Genomic DNA, 19,889 nt, shown 5'->3' on the forward strand with positions numbered 1-19,889 from the left:
ACATGGTGAGAATGAATTAGTTGTACTGAAAAAGGCTAGCTATAAAAAGATAGAATTGTCATACAGAACATAACATTTATGGAAATGTACATGTGATTGATACATATATAGTGAAGAGATAGGATAACGGATCTCAGATGGAATTTCATTTACATTTCCCATTTTATCTCAAAGGAGTCAAATACTATGATTAAAATGACTAATTGCAACAATTAATAAATGCACATTATTGCACAGACCTTGTAATGCAATAGGTAAAGGACTGCATATAGATACCAAGCAGCATTCAAATGAGCTGAAATAACATGGAATATATCTGGAAAATACATGCAATAGACAGACTTACATTGTTGTTGCGTGTTTCAACCGCTGGGAATTTTCTGACAATGAACTTGACAGCAGACTCCAGGTTCTTGTCTATTAGATAGGATGGTTTGGCTTTGGGGTCACCACATGCCTATAATGAAGAGGGACAAAAACACAGACAAACGCTAAAGAAGCATCAACAATAATACTAACAACAAAACATTGGCAGAAAACTGATAGGATGATGAGGTAGTATTTTGGTCACTTTTTGAGTGAGTGAGTGTATGAGAGAGAGCGAGAGAGACACAGAGAGAGAGACTGAGATAGAGTATGAATACATTTCCACTGACAGAGTGCTGTATGGGAGGTTGGAGAACAGTTAGTGAGAAAGCAGTGCATGGGCATACTCCTACTGGGAGAGAAGATAGTTGAACTGTGTGTTACAATATAGATGTTAGAAGCAACAAAAGGTTAGCAGGTGTATGTTTGAGGTAGGATGGTGTATGGTATACGACACTGGGCATGCACAGCTACCCGACAAAACAGGAATAGTTATGTTTTAGTATTCAGTCAGTCTATAATACATAAGAGTGTTGAGGTTCGCAATACAATAAAACTAAAACAGCAGAGCGACAAATATAGAGAGAAAGAGTATGTTCAAATCCTCATATCATCAAAACTGGATTCAAGATTAGTGATACAATGTGATGGATCCATGCAGGGAACACTTTCATTTTGCAGAGGAGAGCAGGGTAGTGTTGAATTGCATAATGAAGTGTCAGTGAATTCAACCAGGCCCTATCTTTTCCCATTGCCTGATCTTCAAACCCTAAAAAAATACAAACTTTTTGTTTTTGTGGTGCAAATGTCCGGGAACTGTGAATTTGATGCTCACAAACCAAAAGATGACCATGGTTAAAGCGTTAATGTATTATGATCTAGTTGTTGGACTATAGGTGCTCACCTTTTTTTAATAACAAGCTAAAGATAACTAACAGTTGCAAAGTCTATCTGGTAAGAAATAAACGGGAAAATATTATATCTATTTTAACCTAATAAAATGATTCCAGCGATTCAATTGCACTTTGGGATGGGCCTGTTTGTTGAATTGTGAACGTTGTGAGTACTGAGTAGTATACAAGTAATTCCTGGACATGATGCTGGTAAGGATAGCAGGGAGGGGTAGAACGAGGGGGAGTGATTTAGGGAAGAGCTGAGCAAACCTTCCAAACTTGTCCTTGCTGAGGGAAGCATTGTGACAGAAAGAGAGAAAACCACACAGGTAAACACAGGTAAACACAGGTAAAGTCAGGTTTAAAACATAGAACCATGCATCGCTACATTAAAAAGGCTTCGGCTTTTACTTCCGGGATATTTGTTGAGAGATAGTTTGGCTTTACACTGTGCACAATAATTCATGTGTTGCCTGTCAAAGCATTGTTCAATCACTATCTCACACCATGCTGGGAACCCTCCTCCTAGAGTAGCAACACCGTAGAGTATTAAGGCTTTAAGTTTAAGAAAGGACATAACGTATTGTTTGATTAGTACAAGTAGGAACAGAAACATGCAAGTAAAACCAAGGAAAATGCTAAGCCAGTGCATCTACCAATGAACCCAAAAAGAATATGGCCTGAAACATTTCATGCACAGAACCCGTAGCTCATATAGGCAGTTAGGCAATTCATTGTTCATTTCCAAGATAAATTCACAACATAAAAAAACAGAACATGTCTAACAGTACAATGACATACAGAGATTAGCTTTGTTGTAAATATTTTGTTTAAAAATGTGCAAAATCAAAAGGAGTAAAAGAAAATATGTTTCTCTGCTTCATCCAACACAACCTTGGTCTGAGACCAGTTAAGTTAACTTGGTCTAATTTAGTGAGCAGCACTGACTACCATAAGCACTTCTTCTCTAGTGCTATTACTAATAGCTCTAGCAGAGCTTCCCAAGTGCTAGCAATGCTTTCCCCCTTCCCCAGTGTCAATTGCTCCTCCCCAGTGATAACAGTACTTCCCCAGTGATAACAATGCTTCCCCCTTCCCCAGTGTCAATTGCTCCTCCCCAATGATTACAGTACTTCCCCCATGCTAACAGTGCTTCCCCCATGCTAACAGTGCTTCCCCCATGCTAACAGTGCTTCCCCCATGCTAACAGTGCTTCCCCCTTCCCCAGTGTCAACTGCTCCTCCCCCCATGCTAACAGTGCTTCCCCCTTCCCCAGTGTCAACTGCTCCTCCCCAGTGATAACAGTGCTTCCCCCATGCTAACAGTGCTTCCCCAGTGCTAACAGTGCTTCCCCAGTGCTAACAGTGCTTCCTAAGTGCTACCATGGTCATAGGAGAGTGAATAACAGATTGATGTAAAGGCTATGTACACATAGGAGACCCTCCCCCTCTGACCTCATAGATGCAGTAAAGACATCAATGGAACTTGACCGTAACAATGGAAATTCCATGGAAATGCGTGGGGGAAATATCCCAAGTCTTCTCATTGTCCACCCAGTAAAATTAGCCTGCATTTAGGCTATTGTTTATGTGTATTTCACACCATGTTGAGGTAAAAATCTGAGTATAAATGCTTGTATGGATGTCAACCCCAACACATGTTCATGTCATTGTCACCAATCAACTGCATTGCAGTTAAAAACAACTGACTAGCACCACTGATTTCTGTATGCCAGCTATGGTACCAGCTAATAGAAAAAGGAGTTATAAGTCACTTCTTCTATACCTGAAAAGAAACAACTTCTACATGTTATGCACCGAAAACAGCCAAATATATACAAATCAGACTTTAGTAACCACATTGGGGACCTGTTACAATACATCAATCATGACGGATTAGACAAATATCCACTTTGTTAGATCAGATTTCTTCTATCCTCTTCGGTCTGCGTTCCATTGACGGCCTTTACTGCATCTATAGGAGACCTCTATCAGGACCCTCCGTCTATCAGGACCCTCCGTCTATCAGGACCCTCCGTCTATCAGGACCCTCCGTCTATCAGGACCCTCCGTCTATCAGGACCCTCCGTCTATCAGGACCCTCCGTCTATCAGGACCCCCCGTCTATCAGGACCCCTGTCTATCAGGACCCTCTGTCTATCAGGACTTGGACTGAAACACACAATACCAAGGAGCTGACTGAATTCCTATTGCACTCACTACATCAATGTACTGATAAAGTCTTGATCTGGTTATTGACATATGGATGGATGATGTGTGTTTTTTCTGCAGTACTGCTATCCAATATTCAACCCAGTGACCAGAATCTCTGTTGAATGTTGTGAGTCTTTCAGCAGGACAATAACCTAAAACACACATAAAAAGCACCCTGGAATGTTTCAAGAACAGATGCTGGACTGTTCTGGAGTGGTCTGAATCTGAATCACATCCAAAACCTATGGCGAGATCTGAAAACAGCAGTTGGTGGGAGGCACCCCGCAAACATTGAAGAATTAGAGCAGTTTCGGGCCAAATGGTAAGTAGAAAGGTGCAGCTAGCTCATTGATGGCTACTAGAAGCATTTGTTGGCAGGATTCTTGACCAATTTTAAATTAAAATTGTAGACTTAAGTTTACAAAAATAAAATTGGTTCTGCAATGTTGAAAATCCAATAAGGTGTGAAGAACAAAAGTTATTTTCAATTTAAATTCATTGAAATACGACATTTAAGAAAATTGCAAGGGTGCCATTATATTTGGCCGCAACTGTATGTTCGACTCGAGGACAACTTGAGCTAACCTTTGAGCTAACCCTAACTCTTTTCCTTAACCTACTGTAACGGATGACAAACGGCTAGCTAGTTAGCGGTGGTGCGAGCTAAATAGCGTTTCAATCGGTGGCGCCACTTGCTCTGAGACCTTGAAGTAGTGGTTCCCCTTGCTCTGCAAGGGCCGCGGCTTTTGTGGAGCGATGGGTAAAGATGCCTCGAGGGTGACTGTTGTTGATGTGTGCAGAGGGTCCCTGGTTCGCACCCGGGTATGGGCGAGGGGACGGTCTAAAGTTATACTGTCACACTACTTCACCTACTCTGCCACAGGTAATTATCTTAACCTGCTGCAAAAAGTCACTTCTGCTAGTGAAAACCAGCAGGCTTGCCCCTGAGAGCAGCAGGAGTTTCCACTATGCGATACACCTACATTTATGACATTATAAGAAGCTCTCCCCTCTCCACAAACATGGTTATTTTTATCAATTTGAAAACCTACATTTGAAAGGCTACATTTTTCAGCCAGTAGTCTATTTGTCTGAACACATAAATTGCTACATTGCAATATAAGGGGGTCATACATGCTTATGACAAGTCTTACACTTTTCAAACAAATATTGCACTGTAACACTGATACACTACATAAACATTATTGTTAAATGACAGAAATATCATCATTGTGTAAGTCAGGGGTTCTCAAACTCTTTGGGGCCAGGGACCACTTATGTGATAGGACATTTATCAGGGACCACTTCATAATCAGAACACAACTTGAGGTAGATAAAAATAGCATACAAAGAGTTTTACTAAGATTTTGGCAGTACAACTCTCAGGCCCTGGGAAGGAACATTTTATAGGCCCACCTCTTGGCATCGGAGAAAAAAATTCCTGCAATTCTACACATTTTGTCATGGGTCAGAGAGATTGTGTTGTTGTTGCAGCTTCAAAGCCAATATCCTGCAATTCTACACATTTTACCATTAGGAAATGAGAAAACTGTGCAGTTTTACATCTGAAATTACAGCACATTTATGTAAAAAATGTTTTATAATAATTGGGTGGGAATACAAGAAGTATTGAGTTGAAAAATGTATAATTGGTGGAGTCCTGTGGATACCAATATCCAGCTGAGCCTCCCAGTCCCATGTTGCCCAGGGTTAAGAACATGAATTGTAATGTAATATTGTACTACACCCTCTAAACTTATTCCCGGATCCATTGGCAAAAATGTGTTTAATCTGTTATTGTTAGTAATATTCATTCAAAAATGCAAAGTCAAAAATAAATATATATAATTTTTTTTAAATATTGAGATCTGGCCGCGGACCCCCTGCAGTAACTCTGCAGACCCCACTTTGAGAACCCCTGGTGTAAGTTACATCAATATAATGAGGAATACTGCTGGCCCAGACAGTGGTGTCCCACTTGGTGTCCCACTTGCAGCCAGCTGTCATATCAGGGGTCCCATTGTTTTTCTGTCAACAATTCTAATGCTAAGCTATAAACTGTTCTTGGTACATAATCCCATATTGTTGGTCACTGAATCTTCAGATTCACATGTAACTCGCTGAGTGGGTATCAACAAAATATCTCTCTATTTTGGATGAACGCTCCAATTAATTGTGTTTGATAAAGCTGCTAGTCTAAGCAGTTTGATTTACTGAGGTAGTCCTAGTAGACTTGTGCAGTAGGCTACAGTAATGTGATTTACTGGGGTAGACCTGTGGTAGTAGTAGGACTGTGCAGTAGGACAATGATATAGGCCTGTGGTAGACCTGTGTGCCTTAGGCATGTGCAGAAGCCTACAGCCGTTTGATTTACTGAGGTAGTCCTAGTAGACTTGTGCAGTAGGCTACAGTAATGTGCTTTACTGGGGTAGACCTGTGGTAGTAGTAGGATTGTGCAGTCAGACAATGATATAGGCCTGTGGTAGACCTGTGTGCCTCAGGCATGTGCAGAAGCCTACAGCTGTTTGATTTACTGAGGTAGTCCGAGTAGACTTGTGCAGTAGGCTACAGTAATGTGCTTTACTGGGGTAGACCTGTGGTAGTAGTAGGATTGTGCAGTAGGACAATGATATAGGCCTGTGGTAGACATGTGTGCCTTAGGAATGTGCAGAAGCCTACAGCTGTTTGATGTACTGAGGTAGTCCTGTGCCGCAGCCTACAATCACAGCGCGTTACAATCATAGCACGCTACAATCACAGCACGCTACAATCACAGCTGAAACAAAAAAGCCACCTGAAATTCTTCATAAGTGCTATCAATGCCTACCAGTTGCCAAGCAACAGATATGCTAGTTCAATGCACAAGCATCGAACGCTGCCACAGTTTCAATAAAGTACATTTTCCCAATAACAAGAAATGTTAGGCCTATAAAATAACAAGAAATGTTAGGCCTATAAAATAACAAGAAATGTTAGGCCTATAAAATAACAAGAAATGTTAGGCCTATAAAATAACAAGAAATGTTAGGCCTATAAAATAACAAGAAATGTTAGGCCTATAAAATAACAAGAAATGTTAGGCCTATAAAATAACAAGAAATGTTAGGCCTATAAAATAACAAGAAATGTTAGGCCTATAAAATAACAAGAAATGTTAGGCCTATAAAATAACAAGAAATGTTAGGCCTATAAAATAACAAGAAATGTTAGGCCTATAAAATAACAAGAAATGTTATTGGAAGCATGAAAACGGAGGTTTATAAATGGAACTGTATGAGTAAAAGGCCTAATATTACTGATAGATTGTCTGCAAAACTGCTGCTCTTTAATTATTTGTTACTTTTTGGGGGGTATTTTCTTAAAACTGCATTGTTGGTTAAGGGCTTGTAAGTAAGCATTTCACTGTAACACCTGTTGTATTCGGCGCATGTGACAAATAAAATTTGATTTCATTTGAAAACCGGCAGACAACTCAGCTCGTGTGTTGTGACAATCAACCTTAGTCATTTTGATAGTCATCCTGTGTTCTGAGGAAATATTTTTTCCCTTCTGAATCCTGTATCTTACTTGGGCTGCATAATGTTTCTATGATAATGCATCTGTATCACCATCTAACTTCAATTGAGAGTTTAGAGAGAGATGATTCTGTGGCGCCTATTAAGGGCTAAGCCTTCTAGCTCGGGTAGGCCGTCAGCACAAGGGTTGATTGGCTGGCAGACAGATAGGCAGGCAAGGCAGAGAGGCATTATTCTCCACCAGCCTCCTTTCAGCTACACGCTGGACTGCCTCCAGCTATCTTCTATCTGCTGCCATTTACCCAAAGTCGTCCAAGCATCTCCGATACCCAGTCTGTGTCCCAAATGGAACTCTACACAGTGCACCTCTTTTGACCAGAGCATAGGAATAGGTTGCGACACAGTACTCTCTTCTCATTAAAGGACTGACTGTATCAAGGCCATTAACATGGACAGATACACTAAGAATGCTCTTTTCTGTTACACTGACTGAAAGTCTTGTATGAATTCTGCATTTTATGACACCTCCCGAGTCCCCACTATGAATAAGTAATAGTGAATAGTATTAAACTAGTAATACAACTAAGAATGCTTTTCTCAGTAGGGGTTTAAAATAAGTAAATTAAACATCATGGGCCAGTTTCCCAGACACAGATGAAGTCTAGTCCTGGACTAAAAAGCACTTTCATTTCATATGTTTCTTTAGTCCAGGACTAGGCTTAATTAGTGTCTGGGAAACTGGTTCAAGTGTGGAATCTGTATCATAATGTCACCACTTTTACAAGTGTACTAAACAAATCATTATAATCTCTAAAACGGTGCCTTCTTTTAGGTACTCCCTTCTGTCCTGCGAAAATGTGTTTTATTGTGTGATTTTAAAAACAGGACCTGTATGCTACTATGCATCAGGTATTAAATAACAACTCTACAATAACTGTATAACAACCATATCCAATACATGTACAACAACTGTAGATACTGCCGTGCCATTGGTTAGTATCCTACAGTCATGATGTGCAATTTGCCCAATGATGTGTTGATTTGATTCTGTACAGCACTTTGAGATATCAGCTGATGTACGAAGGGCTATATAAATAAATTTGATTTGTGCTGGGTGTTTAGGCCTACTGGATGATGTGATGGCTGAATAGAATGGTCTACATCAACAACTGACTGCTGTCAGACAATATAGGCCTAATGTGTGTCAGATAGTGTTAACATTATTACTCTAATATCTACTAATCTGACACATTATGTGTTCACATTAAATTGATTGATCTCACCAACAATAGCTCAAGAATCTAGAACAGCCTTCCATTCTTAATTTGATTGAATATTATATTAGCAATGTGGTGAACGAGAAACTATGTAACGTTAACTAACGTTAGCTAGCCAGCAATCACAAAAACATTTGCACAGCTAGGCATGTAGGCTGTTTCACTGAGCTACTATTTTATTTCAAAGGAAGTGAGCAACATCTTTCAATATCCGATGAGTTTGTATTATTGTTATACGAAGATTGAAATAGATCAATCTCAGAAAACAGTGATTTGGCATTTTGATACTATTGATGACAGAGCTTGGCTAGCCACATAGCTAACTTATACTGCAACACATTTCAAGAGGGCCTTGACTGGAATCCTGCAGCCCTAGCCGTCATTCTTTGGATTTCAAATGAAGGCTTCCGCCATACATCACAGATCATTTTGGGGTTTGATCTTTAATTTCTCTTGAATGTAGTTACAATTTACTATGAACCTAAGAATTACACTGAGTACCTTACCTTCTTGATATTATAGACACGAGTGAGCATCCCGATGCCCCGGTCGTTCAGAATGGTAAATTTCTCGGCCAGCTTTTGCTGGCCTGGTTGGAGCGAGCCGCGCGACAATGTTGCCGACATAGCTACCGAATCTTGTAAAATAATCGTTGTAGAATTTGTTTGTTGTGAAAACAGTGACACTCGAGTGTTAAAATGTTATAAATCGCCCATTCTGTGGGTTGAGCGGTTTTGCCAAGCCCCACTCCTCTCTCCGGTCGCAGACTCGGTTTTTACTAGGTGTTGTCCTATCTGACGAAAACGAGGCTGTTTCCTGCAATCCAAAGGCACGTCACGTGAGCAGCTAGGGAAGGAACATACTATTTTATATGTAGGCTGCACCCACACTACACCCACGACAAAATAGTTCTAAATTATAGGTTTCTATTATTACATTTGTTTGGGCGAGTAATGCGTGCGTACATGTTTAATAATGGGAGGTCCCAGGAATCGAATCCACTATCCATCCTGGCGTTGCAATGCTCTACCAACTGAGCTACAGAGGACCAGCATGCATTCCTTGCATTCTTGTGGTGGTCATTATCATTAGTGTGACATTTTATTTTATTATTTTATTAAATACTTGTCATTTGCCATGGTATCAAGAACATACTCTTGCTAAACTGGTTTTAAAACTGGTTTTTAAAACTCATCTCAACCAATCACAATGCTTGTTTTGACCCACCTGTTGTAGAATACATTATTTAAACATAAATACTGTTCATGTGTAAAACTTCATATGGGCAAGCCCTTTAGGGCAATCCTCGATTCAATGGTATCTCGGTTGTGTTGGAAAATGATGATGACAGCATGTCAAATAGACATTGAAATAATATACCACTGCACCAGCCTACTGGACACACACACATTCACAGGCGTTTAGAATGGCATCATGTGATAGTGACATCTGTGACGCCCAGAAAAAAAGCCCAGGGACCCATATGGGTTGATTGACTGATTTGGGCTGATTGACTGATAGGAGTTCTCAATTTTCAAATTGGTGTTGACAAAACCTGTCCAGAAAACATGCAGGAGTCCATTTGAACCAGGAGCTAGGCACTGTTCACAGTGCATCCAAGGGAGTAGCATACCAATTATTCTTGCTTTGTTTTGAGAAGACAAATGTGATGCAGTCTCTTGCCCAGGAAATAGAGACATTTTCCAAGACCAATTTGAGAAAACAATGCACCCACGTGACAACATTGAGTGGCAGGGGGATTACTGAGACATGGAAAGGGTCAACTATTCATGTCGTAGAGGATAAAACTCAGCCTGAGAAAGCATGCGGCTATGTACAGGACAACAGCTGGGACTTACAAGTTAGAGTTATTAAACCTTATTTAATATTAGGTGAGTGGATGAGATGTGTGTTATTGACAGGGGACACTTAGCTGTCATAATACAATTGACAGGTGCCTACACAGACACACAGAGGTATCAATAAATGATATGGGGGTTTCAAGTTTGTTGCCACTGAGACTCTGAGTCCACTGGATTATTGCATGTAAACACATGTATTTTTCCCTACAGACAGTTGAAACTTTTACAGTACCATTACTGTAGTAAGTCAATATAAACATACATTGCCAAATCTCTATAGGCTCAGTTATATTTCCATTACAAAATGCCTCACAGGTTCACAATTTGATGGTTGTGAATTATTGTTGTAGGCTCACAATATGCTGCACATGACTTTGGCACTCTGAAAAAATACAAGGTATTGTTTAATGTAATAGAGACATGTTTATATAATTTTCTGTCTACTTCTGTTTTGTTTTGGCGTTTTATAAATGTTCTTCTCCATTTTAGGCGTCCCACATATTGAATGTAGCCTATGGTGTTGAAAACGCCTTTCCAGACCTGTTCATTTATAAAACACTGAGCATTCTGGCTGTGTCTGATACTGACATAACATCCTATTTCCAAGAGTGCTCAAAATTCATAGACCAAGCAAATAAAGAGGTAAGTTGTTAATGTTCTCACGACCTTGTAGGCTAATTGGGGGCAGTAATATCCAGTTTATTTTAATTTTAATATTTTCTTTTTATGCTTTAATACCCTATATTTCACTGCATTCATCTTACCTGACAGTAAACATTCCTAAGCATCATGAATGGTGACACAAGTGTTTTCCACTTGCTAACTTTTTTTTATTAATAAGCACTCTACTGTATACAGCACATCGGTCAAATGACTTTACTTTACGTTAAGCTACTTTGTTTAACTTTACTTTAGTAATTTCATTGACTGTTCAAGTTTATTACCTGGCCTATAACTGATACTGGACAGCAGTGAGCCAATGCAAAGCCTCCCTCACTACCTCTAGGTATCCCCAATGTGTAATAAAGAATACACGGCAGAGTTTTCAACATGCATAATTTATTCTGTTGTGGAAATATCATATATATAGTGGCCCTATATTTGCTATACAACCTTTTAGCAAAATGCGGTGCTGGTTACCCAACAACCTGACACTGCCTCATGCTGAAAATTCACCAAAGGTTTATGATTACAATAACTTGGCCTATTGGAAATAACTTTCCACTCTCCGTTGAATGGAGGTTGGTGGCTACTGGCTATTTTATTTCCCTATGTAACCTGTGATACCATGCAGGGGTAACTCTAATTTGACTAATCAAACCATCAATGATGCTTAGCTGACTGGGAGAATAATTCTATCACCTTACAGCTTGTAATTGTGCCATTGTGTGTGAATAGCATAAGAGTCTTCTATTAGACTACCATGAAGTGCAGGATGGTGTAATTGATCTTGTGTTACTGGGGCTGTGTGAATTGAAGGGATGGGATTCATATTTAAAGCAGCCAAGCACCTCATGTCTCATGCTTTTGGTCTAGATAGCACTAAACTGACATAAGGCTTTATAAAAATAAAATAAAAAATCCCAGAACACTTCAAAAGGTTTTTTAGATTATCAAGTCCCTCAGTTGAGCTATTAATTCCCTTTTTTGATCAAACTGGGCTGAAGTGCTTTTGGGTATGCCTTCATTCTACTGGCATAAGGCTTGTTTCCCTCTTCTTCACCCTCAGAATGGAGTTGTGTTGGTTCACTGCAATTCTGGAGTCTCGAGGTCTGCCTCGGTTGTCATTGGATACCTGATGTCCAGGGAAGGGAAGCCTTTTGATGACGCATTTGCCTTGGTAAAATCAGCCTGGCCAGCCACATGCCCAAACCCAGGCTTTGTCGAACAGTTGAAAGGTTTCAAACCTTAATGGGGCATACAAGCCAATGGTGGGGACTATGAATGAGCAACAACAGCAACACCTGCAGCGCCAGAGTAATGCATTTCATCATCAGCCACTGTTTCTCATAAAGAGATCATTCTGATAAAGATCCTTGGCTGTGTCCGAAATAGCACTCTATTCCCTATACAGTATTGTGCACTGGGGCCCTGGTCAAACGTAATGCACTATATAGGGAATTGGGTGACATTATGGATCTTAATATGGCCCCTAATCCCCTAATCCAAGGAACCCAACCATCATGTTGAGGTGTTCATTAGCCGTCATTTTGAAATGCCCTACAATGTCCTGTCAATTTACACTGTGGGGCCAGTGTTATCCAATAGTTCAACATTCCCGTTATCAATTTCTATAAACCACTGAGGGTGGTTTGAGGCCACAATGGAATTGAAAATAATCTAATTTGAATAGGAAAGGTATAAATATACAATTCTCAACTTTATGAACGATGCCATGTCTGTGCAACAATTCTTAAATTAATTTTGAGTCTTTCTTTTTTTGTACCAAAAATGTGTGGGGTAAAGGTAAGGTAAACGGACTAAACTGATACAAAAATATTATTGTTTAATGTAGAGTTTTAATTTGATTAACGTTCATTTTGGTTTAAGAAATATTACAGACATCCTTAGTTCTATTATTGTAAAAATCTATGGGATGTTGAATAACAGATCGATTCTAGTGGAGGCAAGATTTTAAATGTTAAAATGTACTTACATGATTTTGTAACAGACATATTATTTTAGATTTTATTATCTTTAGTTTAAAATGTGTTTTTTATTGTAAAAAATATTACTATCCTTCAAGAAGTCCTTTTAGATATTTAATGATTGTGGGTATATGAAATGACTTGTTTAGTAATGTTAATTTGTTTTATATTGTCACGCCCTCACCTTAGTTATCTTTGTTTTCTTTATTATTTGGTTAGGTCAGGGTGTGACATGGGTGGTTTGTTTAGTTTTTGTATTTTCTAAGGGGTTTTGTATGTCTAGGTGTTTGCCTTGTCTAGGTGTTTATATGTCTATGTTTGCCTAGATTGGTTTTCAATCAGAGGTAGCTGTTTATCGTTGTCTCTGATTGGGTACCATATTTAGGAAGCCATATTCCTTGGTTATTTTGTGGGTTGTTATTCTATGTTTAATTGCCTGTTCTGCACTAGCCATATTTCTTCACGGTTCGTTTTGTTGTTTGTTTAGTTCTGTTCCGTATTCTCTCTTTAATTAAAGAGTTATGTTCGCTTACCACGTTGCGCCTTGGTCTCCTCCTTATGACGACTGTGACAGAACAACCCACCAAAAAAGGACCAAGCTGCGTGTTAAAAAGGAGTGGACATCGTGGACCCGGGAGAAAGAGGAGTGTAGGACATCCTGGACCTGGGAGGAGGTAATGGCAGGGGACAAGACCCTGCCATGGAAGCAGGTGGAGATAGCACAGGAGGAACAAATCAAATCAAATCTAATTTATTTATATAGCCCTTTGTACATCAGCTGATATCTCAAAGTGCTGTACAGAAACCCAGCCTAAAACCCCAAACAGCAAGCAATGCAGGTGTAGAAGCACGGTGGCTAGGAAAAACTCCCTAGAAAGGCCAAAACCTAGGAAGAAACCTAGAGAGGAACCAGGCTATGTGGGGTGGCCAGTCCTCTTCTGGCTGTGCCGGGTGGAGATTATAACAGAACATGGCCAAGATGTTCAAATGTTCATAAATGACCAGCATGGTCGTATAATAATAAGGCAGAACAGTTGAAACTGGAGCAGCAGCACGGTCAGGTGGACTGGGGACAGCAAGGAGTCATCATGTCAGGTAGTCCTGGGGCATGGTCCTAGGGCTCAGGTCCTCCGAGAGAGAGAGAGAGAAAGAGAGAATTAGAGAACGCACACTTAGATTCACACAGGACACCGAATAGGACAGGAGAGGTACTCCAGATATAACAAACTGACCCTAGCCCCCCGACACATTAACTACTGCAGCATAAATACTGGAGGCTGAGACAGGACGGGTCAGGAGACACTGTGGCCCCATCTGAGGACACCCCCAGACAGGGCCAAACAGGAAGGATATGACAGCGTCGATATGAGTGTACATGGCTGGCACGGAAGCCCGAGAGGCAGTCCCAAGATGTTTTTTTTTTGGGGGGGGGGCACATGAGGAGATTGCATGAGTCAGGTCGGAGACCTGAGCCAACTCCTCGTGCTTACTGTGGGAAGCGTGTTACTGGTCAGGCACCGTGTTATGCGGTGGAGCGCTAGGTGTCTCCAGTGCGCTATTCTAGCCCGGTGCGCTCTATTCCAACTCCTCGCATTGGCCGGGCTAGAATGGGCATCCAGCCAGGAAGGAGGGTGCCGGATAAGTGCTCCTGGTCTGCAGTGTACCTCCTTGGACCAGGATATCCTGTTGCCGGCCCTGCGTACTGTGTCTCCGGTGAGTCTACACAGCCCAGTACACTCAAGACCTCCAGTACGCCTCCACAGTCCAGTACATCCTGTTCCTCCACCCCGCACTCGCCCTGAGGTGTGTGTCACCAGCCCACTACCACCAGTGCCGGCATCACGCAGCAGGCTTCCAGTGCGCCTCCAGGGTCCAGTACGCCCTGTTCCTGCTCCTCGCACTCGCCCAGAGGTGCGTGTGCCTACAGGCCTACAGTGCATCTCGGCAGTACAGAGTATCTGGCGACAGTGCCCAGTCCGTAGCGTCCGGCGACAGTGCCCAGTCCGGAGCGTCTGGCGACGGTGCCCAGTCCGGAGAAACCGGCGACGGTGCCCAGTCCGTAGCGTCCGGCGACGGTGCCCAGTCCGTAGCGTCCGGCGACGGTGCCCAGTCCGGAGCGTCCGGCGACGGTGCCCAGTCCGGAGCGTCCGGCGACGGTGCCCAGTCCGGAGCGTCCGGCGACGGTGCCCAGTCCGGAGAAACCGGCGACGGTGCCCAGTCCGGAGAAACCAGCGACGGTGCCCAGTCCGGAGAAACCGGCGACGGTGCCCAGTCCGGAGCGTCCGGCGACGGTACCCAGTCCGGAGCGTCCGGCGACGGTGCCCAGTCCAGAGCGTCCGACGACGGTTCACAGACCGGAACCTCCGACGACGGGCCACAGTCCGGAACCTCCAAAGACGGGCAACAGTCCGGAACCTCCAAAGACGGGCAACAGTCCGGAACCTCCTACGACGGGCAACAGTCCGGAACCTCCTACGACGGGCCACAGTCCGGAACCTCCTATGACGGGCCACAGTCCGGAACCTCCTACGACGGGCCACAGTCCGGAGCCTACAACGATGGTTCCCAGCCCGGGGTCTCCAGCGACGGTCCCCAGCCCGGCGTCTCCAGCGACGGTCCCCAGCCCGGGGTTTCCAGCGACGGTTCCCAGTCCAGAAAATCCAGGGATGATCCAAGTAGCGGGGGTCCCCAGCCCGGGGCCTACGGTGAGGATCCGCAGTCCAGAGCATCCGGTGATGATCCACGGGTCAGTGCTACAAGAGCGGACTCAGTATAAAGGGGGGTGGCGTACAGAACCAAGGACAAACGGGAGACTCTGGCGGCTTAGGACAGATGGGAGACTCTAGCGGCTCAGGACAGATGGGAGACTCTGGCGGCTCAGGAATGACGGGAGACTCTGGCGGCTCAGGAATGACGGGAGACTCTGGCGGCTCAGGACAGACGGGAGACAGCGCTGGGCAGGAGGAAGGCTCTGGCAGTGCTGGACAGGCGGGAGCACCTGTAGGGAGAAGACGGAGAGACAGCCTGGTGCGGGGGGCTGCCACCGGAGGGCTGGTGCGTGGAGATGGCACCAGATAGACCAGACCGTGCAGGCGCACTGAAGCTTTTGAGCACCGAGCCTGCCCAACCTTACCTGGTTGAATGCTCTCCTCCGCGAGGTGGAATAGCCCGCACTGGGCTGTGCTGGCGAACCGGGGACACCATGCGTAAGGCTGGAGACCAGATGCGTAGAGCCGGCTTCATGGCATCTGGCTCGATGCCCACTCTAGCCTGGCCGATACGAGGAGCTGGAATATACCGCATCGGGCTATGCACACGCACCGTGGACGCCGTGCACTCCACCGCATAACACGGTGCCTGCCCGCTCCCTCTCGCTCTCTGGTAAGCACGGGGAGTTGGCTCAGGTCTCCTACCTGACTTAGCCACACTCCCCGTGTGCACCCCCAATACATTTTTGGGGCTGCCTCTCGGGCTTCCAGCCACGCTGCCGTACTGCCTCCTCATACCGGCGCCTCTCCGCTTTCGCTGCCTCCGTCGCCGATATCCCAAGTCCAGGAGTCTTGTGTTTTCGGCCGCTGCTGCTGCTGCCCGTTACCACGCTGCTTGGTCCTCTTGTGGTGGGTGTTTCTGTAACGGATTTCCTCCTCTTCGTCTGTGGAGGAGTAAGGATCGGACCAAAACGAAGCATGGTAAGTGTCCATATTGATCTATTCAAAAACACAACTGAACACTGGAAATAATAAACATGAAATATACCAAACCGAAACAGTACCGTGTAGCCCAAACACTCACACGGAAACAAACACCCACAAACCAAAAGTGAAACCCAGGCTACCTAAGTATGATTCCCAATCAGAGACAACTAACGACACCTGCCTCTGATTGAGAACCATACTAGGCTGAACACAAAAACCAACATAGGAAAACAAACATAGACTGCCCACCCCAACTCACGCCCTAACCATACTAAAACAAATAATAAAATAACAGAACTATGGTCAGAACGTGACAGTTTACATGTCTATGGTTGCCTCGATTGGTTCTCAATCAGAGGCAGCTGTTTATCGTTGTCTCTGATTGGGAACCATATTTAGGTAGCCATATTCCTTGGTTATTTTGTGGGTTGTTATTCTATGTTTAGTTGCCTGTTCTGCACTAGCCATATTGCTTCACTGTTCGTTTTGTTTAGTTCTGTTCAGTGTTCTCTCTTTAATTAAAGAGTTATGTTCGCTTATCGCACATGCGCCATGGTCTCCTCCTTATGACGACCGTGACATATATGAACATGTTTGACTGCAAAATAAAATGTTGTGAACTCTTGTTCAAGAACAGGGATGAGCAACTTTGATGGGGGTGGGGGCCACAAAAAAATCAGTGCCCACAATGGCTCGTGGGTCTGCGTACACACATCCATACAGGCATGCAGTCAAACTGATTTGTGCAATCAATCTATTTACGCAGTTCACTTTTTTGTTTTGAAGTTCATTTCCTGCAATTTGGCCATAGGGTGTGGAGAAAATGTTGCAGTTTTAAAGCAAGTTTTCTGCAATTCTACTCATTTTGCCATGGGGCGGCGATAACTTTTTGCAATTTTATGACACATTTCAAGCAATTCTACTCATTTTGTCACGAGGCAGAGCGAAAGAATGTGTAGTTTTACAGCTGATTTTCTCATGCATTTTGCCATGGGGTGGAGAGAAATTGTTGCCGTTTTAAAGCAAATTTCCTGCAAATCTACACATTTTACCGTGACTTATGTCATTAATCAATCTAAAAATTGTTAGCTGACATGGCTAATTCAGTAACTGTCAGTGATTGACATAACAAGAGAAAAACTGCTGATTCACAACCAAATTTGCACCTTGTGTATTCTACTATTCTAACTCTCAACAGTAAGTTGAAGAGAAAAAAATGAAGAAAAATAAATATACTTTTAAATGTTGGTCGGGGGCCTGTTTTTTTATTTATTTATTTTTTTAGTGATATTTTTAAAAATTGTTTTACAAGATGCCTTGCCTCCAAAATACAGTAGTGTTGTCAACAAAAACATACCAATGTCACAGCTGTGTTACACTGCACCAGTTTAACACTCTCCCCTCCCTATAAATGTAAAGCCAGTAGGATCTATCAGAGAAGCCAGGAGTCCTGGTCTGAGGCTGGAGGCCGTAGCCTGGAAGTGGTTTAGCTCTGGCCTCCTAGGGTGTGCTTGTCAAACAGGTACTCTGCCATCTTGTTGTTGACAGCATCCATCTTGGTGAGGTTTGTGATGTGGTCACCCAGCTTCTTAATGGCCTCCACCTGCTCATTCAGGTAATGGGTCTCCAGGAAGTGACACAGATGGGGGGTCAACCTTGTCAGAGGCAATCTTGTGCAGGTCCAGCAGGGCCTGGTTCACATTCTTCTCCAGCTGCAGAGCACACTGCATGGCCTCCAGCCCATTACCCCACTCATCACGATCTGGCTTCCTGATGTCCTGGAGTAAAATGCGTCCACCTCTCTTGTTCTGGAAGGAGAGTAGCTTGTCGGCGTACTCCCGCTCCTCGTCGCTGTTCTCCTTGAAGAAATGCGCGAAGCCAGGCAGAGCCACATCGTCACGGGAGAAATAGAAAGCCATTGAAGTGTAAGTATAAGAGGCAAAGATCTCCATGTTGATCATCCGGTTGATTGCAACTTCGCAATCGTGGTGATAGTTCTGGCGGACCTGAGACTCCATTTTCATTTTATATCAAAATGAACGGTACAAATATAGAGATTCTTAGATTATTTTACTAAGACAGTTCAAGTAATTATTACGTTATCAATCCGGAATGTTATATTGCGCGGGAGGCGGGCAGAAGAGTTCCGTTCAATCACTGTTGAAGCAAGAAGTTCTTTGTGCGTCTTCCCAGAGTTGTGAACTGGAAGGCGGGGGCCTGTTTTTGGAAATTGATCTGAGGGACTACAAAAGGTGGGCCGTGGGCCGCTCGTTGCAGATCCCTATTCTAGATTGTAAACTTATTTTATTTGAGTTTCTTGGATTTTTGTCACCCATGAGCAAATTGGGAAGGGACTGTGGATATGTCACTGTCTGTATAGTACATTTGTATGTTCGTTCATCACACGTGATATCTCAGACAGCACTCGCCCGATTTTGACTAAACTTTGACCTTTTACAAAATTACACTGATTGGCCCAAGGGGGACGTTATAGTAATCAACTGTACGTACATTAGTCACACGTTAGTCAAACACCACTGGCCCGATTTTGATGAAACTTGGATTAATGAAGCGTCATGCCATAGAGATCTGTCATTGACAAAATTACACTGATTGGCCCAAGGGTGGCACTGCATCAATCGTGATGGATGACATGTTTACTGTTTTGCTTTGTTTTGGCTTCCATACACAATGTACTGCTTACATTTCCTCCATAATATTTGTTTTGGCAACTAGTGTGAATTATTAATCACGAACCTATCTTTTGATTAATGCATGAATGAACCCTTTTGATCAATGTGTGTGTGTATTCAGAATATACAGTGCCATCAAAGTTTTCCTATCCATTGACTTTTTCCACATTTTGTTGGGTTACAGCATGTATTTAAAATGGATTAAATACATTTGTTTCACCCATCCACACACGATACCTGATAATGGCAAAGTGAAAACATATTTTTGAAAATGTAGCACATTTATTGAAAATGAAATACAGAAACATCTCATTTACATAAGAATTCATGCCAGAGTCAAAACTTTGTAGAAGCACCTTTGGCAGTGATTACCACTGTGAGTCTTTTGGGGTACGTCTCTAAGAGTTTTCTACACCTGGATTGTGTAACATCTGCCCATTATTCTTTTCAAAATTATTCAAGCTGTCAAATCGGTTGTTGCTCATTGCAAGACAGCTATTTTCAGGTCTTGCCATAGATTTTCAACTAGATTTAAGTCAACTGTAATTCAGCCATTCAGGAACATTCACCGTCTTCTTAGTAAGCAATTCCAGTGTAGATGTGTTTTTTGTTATTGTCCTGCTGAAAGGTGAATGTATCTTCCAGTGTCTGGTGGAAAGCAGACTCAACAAAGTTTTCTTCTAGGATTTTGCCTGTGCTTAGCTCCATTCCATTTATTTTCGATCCT

The 19,889-nt window shown here is 42.9% G+C and overlaps 2 protein-coding genes and 1 pseudogene across 9 annotated transcripts in view; 1 reads left to right on the top strand and 2 right to left on the bottom strand.

Moving 5' to 3' along the window:
• Positions 1-9,087, bottom strand: part of nckap1 (NCK-associated protein 1) — a 63,776-nt gene extending 54,689 nt beyond the window's left edge. For 2 of the 8 annotated variants that reach the window (XM_024389592.2, XM_024389595.2), the window contains exons 1-3: positions 8,771-9,085; positions 1,530-1,547; positions 347-457 (exon numbers count right to left, since the gene is read on the bottom strand). In XM_024389592.2, coding sequence (XP_024245360.1) covers positions 347-457; positions 1,530-1,547; positions 8,771-8,890 — 249 coding nt within the window. In that variant the 5' untranslated portion in view covers positions 8,891-9,085. Of the gene's footprint in view, positions 1-346; positions 458-1,529; positions 1,548-8,770 lie in introns of all 8 variants that reach the window. The other 6 variants (XM_042306487.1, XM_024389597.2, XM_024389599.2 and 3 more) reach the window with 4 other exon arrangements.
• Positions 9,088-9,933: 846 nt separating this feature from the next.
• On the top strand, positions 9,934-12,367 carry LOC112225551 (dual specificity protein phosphatase 19-like). Its single transcript, XM_024389600.2, has 4 exons — positions 9,934-10,156; positions 10,477-10,523; positions 10,616-10,768; positions 11,856-12,367. The coding sequence occupies exons 1-4, from the start codon at positions 9,934-9,936 to the stop codon at positions 12,036-12,038; spliced, it is 606 nt and encodes a 201-aa protein (XP_024245368.1). The 3' UTR covers positions 12,039-12,367.
• A 5,400-nt stretch (positions 12,368-17,767) lies between these two features.
• Positions 17,768-18,654, bottom strand: LOC112225552 (annotated as a pseudogene).
• Positions 18,655-19,889: the final 1,235 nt, after the last annotated feature.

This window comes from Oncorhynchus tshawytscha, linkage group LG26 (genome assembly GCF_018296145.1).
Source record: "Oncorhynchus tshawytscha isolate Ot180627B linkage group LG26, Otsh_v2.0, whole genome shotgun sequence".
Lineage (NCBI taxonomy): Eukaryota > Metazoa > Chordata > Actinopteri > Salmoniformes > Salmonidae > Oncorhynchus > Oncorhynchus tshawytscha.